Consider the following 12656-nt stretch of genomic DNA (forward strand, 5'->3'; position numbering starts at 1 on the left):
CCACCCACCCACCAACTCACCCAGCCACCCACCCACCAACTCACCCAGCCACCAACTCACCCAACCACCCACCCACCAACTCACCCAGCCACCAACTCGCCCAACCACCCACCCACCAACTCACCCAGCCACCAACTCGCCCAACCACCCACCAACTCACCCAGCCACCAACTCGCCCAGCCACCCACCAACTCGCCCAGCCACCCACCAACTCGCCCAGACACCAACTCGCCCACCCACCCACCAACTCACCCAGCCACCAACTCGCCCAGCCACCCACCCACCAACTCACCCAGCCACCAACTCACCCAGCCACCCACGCACCAACTCACCCACCCACCAACTCACCCAGCCACCCACCCACCAACTCACCAACCCACCAACTCACCCAGCCACCCACCCACCAACTCACCCACCCACCAACTCACCCAGCCACCAACTCACCCAGCCACCCACGCACCAACTCACCCACCCACCAACTCACCCAGCCACCCACCCACCAACTCACCCACCCACCAACTCACCCAGCCACCCACCCACCAACTCACCCACCCACCAACTCACCCAGCCACCAACTCGCCCAGCCACCCACCCACCAACTCACCCAGCCACCAACTCACCCAGCCACCAACTCACCCAGCCACCCAGCCACCAACTCACCCACCCACCAACTCACCCAGCCACCAACTCGCCCATCCACCCAGCCACCAAGCCACCAACTCACCCAGCCACCCACCCACCAACTCACCCACCCACCAACTCACCCACCCACCAACTCACCCAGCCACCCACCCACCAACTCACCCACCCACCAACTCACCCAGCCACCCACCCACCAACTCGCCCAGCCACCAACTCGCCCAGCCACCCACCCACCAACTCACCAACCCACCGACTCGCCCAGCCACCAACTCGCCCAGCCACCCACCCACCAACTCGCCCAGCCACCAACTCACCCAACCACCCACCCACCAACTCACCCAGCCACCAACTGGCCCAACCACCCACCCACCAACTCACCCAGCCACCAACTCGCCCAACCACCCACCCACCAACTCACCCACCCACCCACCAACTCACCCAGCCACCAACTCACCCAACCACCCACCCACCAACTCACCCAGCCACCAACTCGCCCAACCACCCACCCACCAACTCACCCAGCCACCAACTCGCCCAACCACCCACCCACCAACTCACCCAGCCACCAACTCGCCCAGACACCAACTCGCCCACCCACCCACCAACTCACCCAGCCACCAACTCGCCCAGCCACCCACCCACCAACTCACCCAGCCACCAACTCACCCAGCCACCCACGCACCAACTCACCCACCCACCAACTCACCCAGCCACCCACCCACCAACTCACCCACCCACCAACTCACCCAGCCACCCACCCACCAACTCATCCACCCACCAACTCACCCAGCCACCCACCCACCAACTCATCCACCCACCAACTCACCCAGCCACCCACCCACCAACTCACCCACCCACCAACTCGCCCAGCCACCCACCCACCCACCAACTCACCCAGACACCCACCCCTGCAACTCATCCAGACACCAACTCGCCCAGCCACCAACTCACCCAGCCACCAACTCACGCACCAACTCACCCACCCACCAACTCGCCCACCCACCCACCAACCCATCAGCCACCTACCCACCAACTCACCCAGCCACCAACTCACCCACCCACCAACTCACCCAGCCACCCACCCACCAACTCACCCAGACACCCACCCACCAACTCACCCAGCCACCAACTCACCCAGCCACCCACCCACCAACTCGCCCAGCCACCAACTCGCCCAGCCACCCACCCACCAACTCACCCAGCCCCCAACTCGCCCAGCCACCCACCCACCAACTCACCCAGCCACCCACCCACCAACTCACCCAGCCACCAACTCACCCAGCCACCCACCAACTCGCCCAGACACCAACTCGCCCAGCCACCCACCCACCAACTCACCCACCAACTCACCCACCAACTCACCCAGCCACCAACTCGCCCACCCACCAACTCACCCAGCCACCAACTCGCCCAGCCACCCACCCACCAACTCACCCAGCCACCAACTCACCCAACCACCCACCCACCAACTCACCCAGCCACCAACTCGCCCAACCACCCACCAACTCACCCAGCCACCAACTCGCCCAACCACCCACCCACCAACTCACCCAGCCACCCACCCACCAACTCACCCAGCCACCAACTCACCCAACCACCCACCCACCAACTCACCCAGCCACCAACTCGCCCAACCACCCACCCACCAACTCACCCAGCCACCAACTCGCCCAACCACCCACCAACTCACCCAGCCACCAACTTGCCCAGCCACCCACCAACTCGCCCAGCCACCCACCAACTCGCCCAGACACCAACTCGCCCACCCACCCACCAACTCACCCAGCCACCAACTCGCCCAGCCACCCACCCACCAACTCACCCAGCCACCAACTCACCCAGCCACCCACGCACCAACTCACCCACCCACCAACTCACCCAGCCACCCACCCACCAACTCACCAACCCACCAACTCACCCAGCCACCCACCCACCAACTCACCCACCCACCAACTCACCCAGCCACCAACTCACCCAGCCACCCACGCACCAACTCACCCACCCACCAACTCACCCAGCCACCCACCCACCAACTCACCCACCCACCAACTCACCCAGCCACCCACCCACCAACTCACCCACCCACCAACTCACCCAGCCACCAACTCGCCCAGCCACCCACCCACCAACTCACCCAGCCACCAACTCACCCAGCCACCAACTCACCCAGCCACCCAGCCACCAACTCACCCACCCACCAACTCACCCAGCCACCAACTCGCCCATCCACCCAGCCACCAAGCCACCAACTCACCCAGCCACCCACCCACCAACTCACCCACCCACCAACTCACCCACCCACCAACTCACCCAGCCACCCACCCACCAACTCACCCACCCACCAACTCACCCAGCCACCCACCCACCAACTCGCCCAGCCACCAACTCGCCCAGCCACCCACCCACCAACTCACCAACCCACCGACTCGCCCAGCCACCAACTCGCCCAGCCACCCACCCACCAACTCGCCCAGCCACCAACTCACCCAACCACCCACCCACCAACTCACCCAGCCACCAACTGGCCCAACCACCCACCCACCAACTCACCCAGCCACCAACTCGCCCAACCACCCACCCACCAACTCACCCACCCACCCACCAACTCACCCAGCCACCAACTCACCCAACCACCCACCCACCAACTCACCCAGCCACCAACTCGCCCAACCACCCACCCACCAACTCACCCAGCCACCAACTCGCCCAACCACCCACCCACCAACTCACCCAGCCACCAACTCGCCCAGACACCAACTCGCCCACCCACCCACCAACTCACCCAGCCACCAACTCGCCCAGCCACCCACCCACCAACTCACCCAGCCACCAACTCACCCAGCCACCCACGCACCAACTCACCCACCCACCAACTCACCCAGCCACCCACCCACCAACTCACCCACCCACCAACTCACCCAGCCACCCACCCACCAACTCATCCACCCACCAACTCACCCAGCCACCCACCCACCAACTCATCCACCCACCAACTCACCCAGCCACCCACCCACCAACTCACCCACCCACCAACTCGCCCAGCCACCCACCCACCAACTCACCCAGCCACCAACTCACCCAGCCACCAACTCACCCAGCCACCCAGCCACCAACTCACCCACCCACCAACTCACCCAGCCACCCACGCACCAACTCACCCACCCACCAACTCACCCAGCCACCCACCCACCAACTCACCCACCCACCAACTCACCCAGCCACCAACTCACCCAGCCACCCACGCACCCAGCCACCCAGCCACCAACTCACTCACCCACCAACTCACCCAGCCACCAACTCGCCCAGCCACCCAGCCACCAAGCCACCAACTCACCCAGCCACCCACCCACCAACTCACCCACCCACCAACTCACCCACCCACCAACTCACCCACCCACCAACTCGCCCAGCCACCCACCCACCAACTCACCAACCCACCAACTCGCCCAGCCACCAACTCGCCCAGCCACCCACCCACCAACTCGCCCAGCCACCAACTCACCCAACCACCCACCCACCAACTCACCCAGCCACCAACTCGCCCAACCACCCACCCACCAACTCACCCAGCCACCAACTCGCCCTACCACCCACCCACCAACTCACCCAGCCACCCACCCACCAACTCACCCAACCACCCACCCACCAACTCACCCAGCCACCAACTCGCCCAGCCACCAACTCGCCCAGCCACCCACCCACCAACTCACCCAGCCACCCACCCACCAACTCACCCACCCACCAACTCACCCAGCCACCCACCCACCAACTCACCCACCAACTCACCCACCCACCAACTCACCCAGCCACCAACTCGCCCAGCCACCCACCCACCAACTCACCAACCCACCAACTCGCCCAGCCACCAACTCGCCCAGCCACCCACCCACCAACTCGCCCAGCCACCAACTCGCCCAGCCACCCAGCCAACAACTCACCCACCCACCAACTCACCCAGCCACCCACCCACCAACTCACCCACCCACCAACTCACCCAGCCACCCACCCACCAACTCGCCCAGCCACCAACTCGCCCAGCCACCCACCCACCAACTCACCCACCCACCAACTCGCCCAGCCACCAACTCACCCAGCCACCCACCCACAAACTCACACAGCCACCAACTCACCCAGCAACCCACCCACCCACCAACTCGCCCAGCCACCCACCCACCAACTCACCCAGCCACCCACCCACCAACTCACCCAGCCACCAACTCACCCAGCCACCCACCCACCAACTCACCCACCCACCAACCCGCCCAGCCGCCCACCAACCCGCCCAGCCGCCCACCAACCCACCCACCCATCCACCCATCCACCCACCCATCCACCCACCAACCCACCAACTCACCCACCAACCCAACCCACCCACCACCAACCCACCCACCCACCACCAACCCACCCACCAACCCACCAACCCACCAACCCACCCACCCACCAACCCACCCACCCACCAACCCACCCACCAACCCACCCACCACCAACCCAACCCACCAACCCACCCACTCACCATTGACGTCCGTCTCCCACTCCACCTTGGCCCGGAGCTGCCTCTCCCTGTAGAAGGGGGCTCCAACCCGAACCCCGTGCACGGTGGGGCCCTCCCCCCACACGCTGCCGGGGGAGGTGGGGGGCGACCCCCCCACCAAGCCCCCCACATCCCGGGCGGGGATGGAACCTGCGGAGAGGGGGGGGGCAAGGCCGTTCCGTTCACTCAGCTGCTGTGTTATGTGGAGTCTGCGTCTCTCTCTCTCTCATCATCATCATCACGGTGTCCAGGAGATGTCGACTACCTCGCCAGGTGTACAGGAGGTCGTGGGTTCAATCCCGACCCTGACGACGCCTGCTGCTGCTGCTGCTGTATATTTGGAGTTTGCGTGTCTCTCTTTCATCATCATCACAGTGGCTAGGAGATGTTGACTACCTCACCTGGTACGCAGGAGGTCGTGGGTTCGATCCCGACCCTGATGATGCCTGCTGCTGTAGATTTGGAGTCTGCATCTCTCTCTAATCATCATCACGTTGCCTAGGAGATGTTAACTACCTCTCCTGGGATGCAGGAGGTCGTGTGTTCGATCCCGACCCTGACGACGCCTGCTGCTCTATATTTTAGAATCGACGTCACCACGGCGTTCAGAGAGTCTGGCTGTTGCCGTGAATGTCCACGTGATGATGATGGTGGTGGTTGTGGTGGTGGTGGTTGTGGTGATGATAGTGGTTGTGGTGATGGTGGTGCTGGTTGTGGTAATGGTGGTTGTGGTGATGATGGTGGTTGTGGTGATGGTGGTGGTGGTGATGGTGGTTGTGGTGATGGTAATGGTGGTGGTGGTTGTGATGAGGGTGATGGTGTTGGTGGTGGTGGTGGTGATGATGGTGGTGGTGATGGTGGTGATGGTGATGGTGGTGATGGTGATGGTGGTGATGGTGGTGGTGATGGTGATGGTGGTGGTTGTGGTGATGGTGGTTGTGGTGGTGGTGATGGTGGTGGTGATCGTGGTGGTTGTGGTGATGGTGGTTGTGGTGATGGTGGTGGTGGTGATGGTGGTGGTCATGATGGTGGTGGTCATGATGGTGGTGGTGATGGTGGTGGTGGTTGTGGTGATGGTGGTGGTGGTTGTGGTGATGGTGGTTGTGGTGATGGTAGTGGTTGTGGTGGTGATGGTAGTGGTAGTAAGCAAGCCGCTTTGTTGAGTTGTCATTTGTGATGGCCCAGGGCGCTTCTGAGAAAGAGCTGAGTGGGTATCACCACCACCAACACCACCACCAACACCACCAACACCACCACCAACACGACCACCAACACCACCACCAACACCACCACCATCACCACCATCACCACCAACACCACCAACACCACCAACACCACCACCAACACGACCACCAACACCACCACCATCACCACCACCACCATCACTACCATCAACACCACCAACACGACCACCAACACGACCACCAACACGACCACCAACACCACCACCACCATGACCACCACCAACACCACCACCAACACCACCACCACCATCACCACAAACACCACCACCACTAACACCAACACCGACACCACCACCAACACCACCACCAACACCACCAACACCACCACCAACACCACCACCATCACCAACACCACCAACACCACCACCAACACCACCATCATCGCCACCACCATCACCACCACCAACACCACCATCACCAGCAACACCGACACCACCACCAACACCACCACCATCATCGCCACCACCAACAACGACACCACCACCACCAACACCACCACCCAACACCATCACCACCATCACCAACACCACCACCATCACCAACACCACCACCAACACCACCAACACCACCACCAACACCACCACCAACACCACCACCAACACCACCACCATCACCAACACCACCACCACCACCACCTTCGCTCGACAGCGCAGCCTCCTCCGCTGTCTCCGCCACCGCCGCCGCCGCCGCCGTGGTCGTGGTGGCCGTGGTGGCCGTGGCCGTGGTGGTGGCCGTGGTGGTGGTGGCTGTCAGTGCCGGCGTGGTGAAGTAGAGGCGAGCGTGAAGACTCCTGAGGCACAGCGCGCGGTGCACGCTCACCGCCTGCACCGACACGCGGCAGCGAGAGCCCGGGGCCAGCCCGCTCACGTCCAGCCACGGGTGTGGCTGGCACACACAGCAGCAGCAGCAGTGTCATCATCATCATCAGTGTCATCATCATCAGTGTCATCAGCAGCAGCAGCAGTGTCATCATCATCGTCATCATCAGCAGCAGCAGCAGCAGCAGTGTCATCAGCAGCATCAGCAGCAGCATCATCATCAGTATCATCAGCAGTGTCATGAGCAGCAGTGTCATCATCAGCAGCAGTGTCATAAGCAGTGTCATCATCAGCAGTGTCATCATCAGCAGCAGCGTCATCAGCAGCAGCATCATCATCAGTGTCATCATCATCAGTGTCATCATCATCAGTGTCATCATCAGCAGCAACAGCAGCAGTGTCATCATCAGCAGCAGCGTCATCAGCAGCAGCATCATCATCAGTGTCATCATCAGCAGCAGCAGTGTCATCATCATCAGTGTCATCATCATCAGTGTCATCAGCAGCAGCAGCAGTGTCATCATCATCAGCAGTGTCATCATCATCAGCAGTGTCATCAGCAGCAGCAGCAGTGTCATCATCAGCAGCAGTATCATCATCAGCAGCAGCAGTGTCATCATCAGCAGTGTCAGCAGCAGCAGCAGCATCATCAGCAGTGTCATCATCATCACCAGCAGTGTCATCATCAGCAGTGTCATCAACAGCAGCAGTGTCATCATCAGCAGCAGTGTCATCATCATCAGCAGTGTCATCATCAGCAGCATCAGCAGTGTCATCATCAGCAGCAGCATCATCATCATCATCAGCAGCAGTGTCATCAGCAGCAGCAGTGTCATCATCAGTATCATCAGCAGCAGCAGTGTCATCATCAGCAGCAGCAGTGTCATCAGCAGCAGCAGCAGTGTCATGATCAGCAGCATCATCATCAGTGTCATCATCAGCAGCAGCAGTGTCATCATCATCAGCAGCAGTGTCATCAGCAGCAGCATCAGTATCATCAGCAGCAGTGTCATCAGCAGCAGCAGTGTCATTATCATCAGCAGTGTCATCATCATCAGTGTCATCATCAGCAGCAGTGTCATTATCATCAGTGTCATCAGCAGCAGTGTCATCATCATCAGCAGCAGTGTCATCATCAGCAGTGTCATCATCAGTGTCATCATCATCAGTGTCATCATCAGTATCATCAGCAGCAGTGTCATCAGCAGCAGCAGTGTCATCATCAGCAGTGTCATCAGCAGCAGCAGTGTCATCAGCATCAGCAGCATCAGCAGCAGTGTCATCAGCAGCAGTATCATCAGCAGCAGCGTCATCATCATTAGCAGCAGTGTCATCATCAGCAACAGCGTCATCAGCAGCAGCAGCATCATCATCAACAGTGTCATCATCAGCAGCAGCAACAGTCATCATCAGCAGCAGTGTCATCATCATCAGCAGTGTCATCATCATGATCAGCAGCAGTATCATCAGCAGCAGTGTCATCATCATCGTCAGCAGCAGCGTCGTCGTCAGCAGCATCGTCATCAGCAGCGTCGTCATCAGCATCGTCAGCAGCATCGTCATCAGCATCGTCATCAGCATCGTCATCAGCGTCGTCGTCAGCAGCGTCAGCAGCATCGTCATCAGCAGCGTCGTCATCAGCAGCATCATCATCAGCAGCGTCGTCATCAGCAGCGTCGTCATCAGCAGCGTCGTCATCAGCAGCGTCGTCATCAGCAGCGTCGTCATCAGCAGCGTCGTCATCAGCAGCGTCGTCATCAGCAGCGTCGTCGTCATTAGCGTCGTCGTCAGCAGCGTCGTCGTCAGCAGCGTCATCAGCAGCGTCGTCGTCAGCAGCGTCGTCATCAGCAGCGTCATCAGCAGCGTCGTCATCAGCGTCATCGTCATCATCAGCGTCGTCGTCATCAGCGTCATCGTCAGCAGCGTCGTCATCAGCGTCGTCGTCAGCAGCGTCGTCATCAGCAGCGTCGTCATCAGCAGCAGCGTCATCAGCAGCGTCGTCATCAGCAGCGTCATCATCAGCGTCGTCATCATCAGCATCGTCATCATCAGCGTCGTCGTCATCAGCAGCGTCGTCATCATCAGCAGCATCATCAGCAGCGTCGTCATCATCAGCATCGTCATCAGCAGCGTCGTCATCAGCAGCGTCGTCATCAGCGTCATCGTCATCATCAGCGTCGTCGTCATCAGCGTCATCGTCAGCAGCGTCGTCGTCAGCAGCGTCGTCATCAGCAGCGTCGTCATCAGCAGCAGCGTCATCAGCAGCGTCGTCATCATCAGCGTCGTCATCAGCAGCGTCATCATCAGCAGCGTCATCAGCAGCGTCGTCGTCAGCAGCGTCGTCATCAGCAGCGTCGTCGTCAGCAGCGTCACCGTCAGCAGCGTCGTCATCAGCAGCGTCGTCATCATCAGCAGCGTCGTCATCAGCAGCGTCATCATCAGCAGCGTCATCAGCAGCGTCGTCGTCAGCAGCATCGTCGTCAGCAGCGTCGTCATCAGCAGCGTCACCGTCAGCAGCGTCACCGTCAGCAGCGTCGTCATCAGCAGCGTCGTCATCAGCAGCGTCGTCGTCAGCAGCGTCGTCAGCAGCGTCATCATCAGCAGCGTCGTCATCAGCAGCAGCGTCATCAGAAGCGTCATCATGATGATCAGCAGCAGCGTCATCATGATCAGCATGATCATGATGACGCTGCTGAGTGAATGGGCGAGTGGATGTCTGAATGAGTGAGTGGCTGTTTAGGTGGGTGAGTGGGTGCGTGAATGGTTGAGTGGGTGAATGGTTGAGTGGGTGAGTGGGTGCGTGAATGGTTGAGTGGGTGAATGGTTGAGTGGGTGAGTGGGTGCGTGAATGGGTGAGTGAATGAGTAAGTGGGTGTGTGAGTGGGTGTGTAGTTAAGTGGGTGGGTGGGTGAGTAGGTGGGTGGGTGAGTGAGTGAGTGAATGGGTGAGTTGGTGGGTGAGTTAGTAGGTGGCCGAGTGAGTGTGTGAATGGGTCAGTGGGTGAGTAGGTGGGTGGGTGAGTGAGTGTATGAATGGGTCAGTGGGTGAGTAGGTGGGCGAGTGGGTGAGTGAGTAGGTGGCCGAGTGAGTGTGTGAATGGGTCAGTGGGTGGGTGGGTGAGTGAGTGAGTGTGTGAATGGGTCAGTGGGTGAGTAGGTGGGTGGGTGAGTGCGTGAGTGAGTGTGTGAATGGGTCAGTGGGTGAGTAGGTGAGTAGGTGGGTGGGTGGGTGGGTGAGTGAGTGAGTGTGTGAATTGGTCAGTGGGTGAGTAGGTGGGTGGGTGAGTGAGTGAGTGTGTGAATGGGTCAGTGGGTGAGTAGGTGGGCGAGTGGGTGAGTGAGTAGGTGGCCGAGTGAGTGTGTGAATGGGTCAGTGGGTGAGTAGGTGGGTGGGTCGGTGAGTGAATGAGTGTGTGAATGGGTCAGTGGTTGAGTAGGTGAGTGAGTGAATGGTGGTTGTTGTGAATGGGTGAATGTATGGGTGAATGGGTGAGTGAATGGTTGAGTGGGTGGGTGAGTGGTGAGTGGGTGGGTGAATGGGTGAGTAGGTGGGTGAATGGGTGAGTGCGTGAGTGAACGGGTGAGTGGGTCAATAAGTGGGTGGGTGGATGGGTGAGTAGGTGAGTGGGTCAAAGAGTGGGCAAGTGAACGGATGAGTGGGTGGGCGAGTGGGTGAGTGGGCGATTGGACGGGTGAGTGGGTGGTTGAGTGGGTGAGTGGGCGAGTGAGTGGGTGAGTGGGCAAGTGAGCGGGCGAGTGGGTGGGTGAGTGGGTGGGCAAGTGAGTGAGTGGGCGAGTGAGTGGGCGAGTCGGTGAGTGGGTGAGTGGGCGAGTGAGTGGGCGAGTGGGCGAGTGAGCGGGCGAGTGGGTGGGTGGTTGAGTGGGTGGGCGAATGAGTGGGCGAGTGAGTGGGTGAGTGGGTGGGCGAGTTGGCGAGTGGGTGGGTGGGCGAGTGGACGAGTGAGTGGGTGAGTGAGCGGGCGAGTGAGTGGGTGGGTGGGCGAGTGAGCGGGCGAGTGAGCGGGCGAGTGGGTGGGCGAGTGAGCGGGCGAGTGGGTGAGTGGGTGGGCGAGTGAGTGGGTGAGTGAGTGGGTGAGTGAGTGGGTGAGTGATTGGGTGAGTGGGTGGGCGAGTGGGTGGGTGGGCGAGTGGACGAGTGAGTGGGCGAGTGAGCGGGCGAGGGGGTGGGTGAGTGCCATCTCACCGTGTCCACCCTCCTCCTCCTCCTGTTCCCCTCCCGCCGTGCGGTGGCGGTGGTGGCGGTGGTGGTGATGGACACACGGTAGTAGCGTACCGGCACGTCCGGATCCACAGGGGGCTGCCAAGATACCCGGACCCGGACCCCTCCCCCCGCCCCCACCGCCATCCCCCCCCGGGGGGGCTCGGGGGGCCCCCCCTTGCCCCCCGCGAAGGTCATGTGACTCAGCCGGAGGGAGGAGGGCGGAGGAGGAGGCGACGGATCTGAGGGTGAGGGAGACAGAGACACGTGGGGGACACAGTGTCCACCACCCTCAGTGTGTCCACCACCCTCAGTGTGTCCACCACCCGTGAGTGTCCACCACCCGTGAGTGTCCACCACCCTCCCTTAGTGTGTCCACCACCCTCAGTGTGTCCACCACCCCCAGTGTGTCCACCACCCTCAGTGTGTCCACCACCCTCCCCCAGTGTGTCCACCACCCCCCCAGTGTGTCCACCACCCTCCCTCTGTGTCCACCCCCCGTGAGTGTCCACCACCCTCCCCCAGTGTGTCCACCACCCTCCCTCAGTGTGTCCACCACCCCCAGTGTGTCCACCACCCCCCGTGAGTGTCCACCCCCCGCCCCCGGTGAGTGTCCACCACCCCGGTGAGTGTCCACGCCCCCCCCGTGTGTCCACCCCCCCCCGTGTGTCCACCCCCCGTGAGTGTCCACCCACACCCCGGTGAGTGTCCACCCCCCGTGAGTGTCCACCCCCCCCCGTGTGTCCACCCCCCCCCCCCCCCGGTGAGTGTCCACCACCCCGGTGAGTGTCCACCTTGAGGCAGAGTGAAGTGACGTGAGGGGGCGGTGAATCCGCGGGTGCCCTGGGCGTTGACGGCGGCGACGCGCAGCTGGTACCAGCGGGCGGGACGCAGCCCGGACACGCGGACACGGGACTCGGACGTCTGGGGAGACACACAGAGACACACAGACACACACAGACACACACAGACACACAGATACACACAGAGACACACAGAGACACACAGATACACACAGACACACACAGATACACACAGAGACACACAGAGACACAGAGATATACAGAGACACACAGAGACACACAGCTGGTACCAGCGGGCGGGACGCAGACCGGACACGCGGACACGGGACTCGGACGTCTGGGGAGACACAGAAACACACAGAGACACACAGAGACACACAGAGACACGGAGACACAGAGA

At 61.2% G+C, this 12656-nt stretch overlaps 1 protein-coding gene across 1 annotated transcript in view; it reads right to left on the reverse strand.

Moving 5' to 3' along the window:
- LOC116937386 (anosmin-1-like) overlaps nucleotides 1-12656 on the reverse strand; it is an 83536-nt gene that overhangs the window by 8818 nt on the left and 62062 nt on the right. Inside the window, exons 6-9 of the mRNA XM_076055210.1 lie at nucleotides 12248-12377; nucleotides 11439-11695; nucleotides 7053-7302; nucleotides 5156-5323 (exon numbers count right to left, since the gene is read on the reverse strand). Coding sequence (XP_075911325.1) covers nucleotides 5156-5323; nucleotides 7053-7302; nucleotides 11439-11695; nucleotides 12248-12377 — 805 coding nt within the window. The remainder of the gene's footprint in view (nucleotides 1-5155; nucleotides 5324-7052; nucleotides 7303-11438; nucleotides 11696-12247; nucleotides 12378-12656) is intronic.

This window comes from Petromyzon marinus, chromosome 70 (assembly GCF_048934315.1).
Source record: "Petromyzon marinus isolate PM22_M1 ecotype Great Lakes invasive population chromosome 70, UKy_Petmar_22M1.pri1.0, whole genome shotgun sequence".
NCBI lineage: Eukaryota > Metazoa > Chordata > Hyperoartia > Petromyzontiformes > Petromyzontidae > Petromyzon > Petromyzon marinus.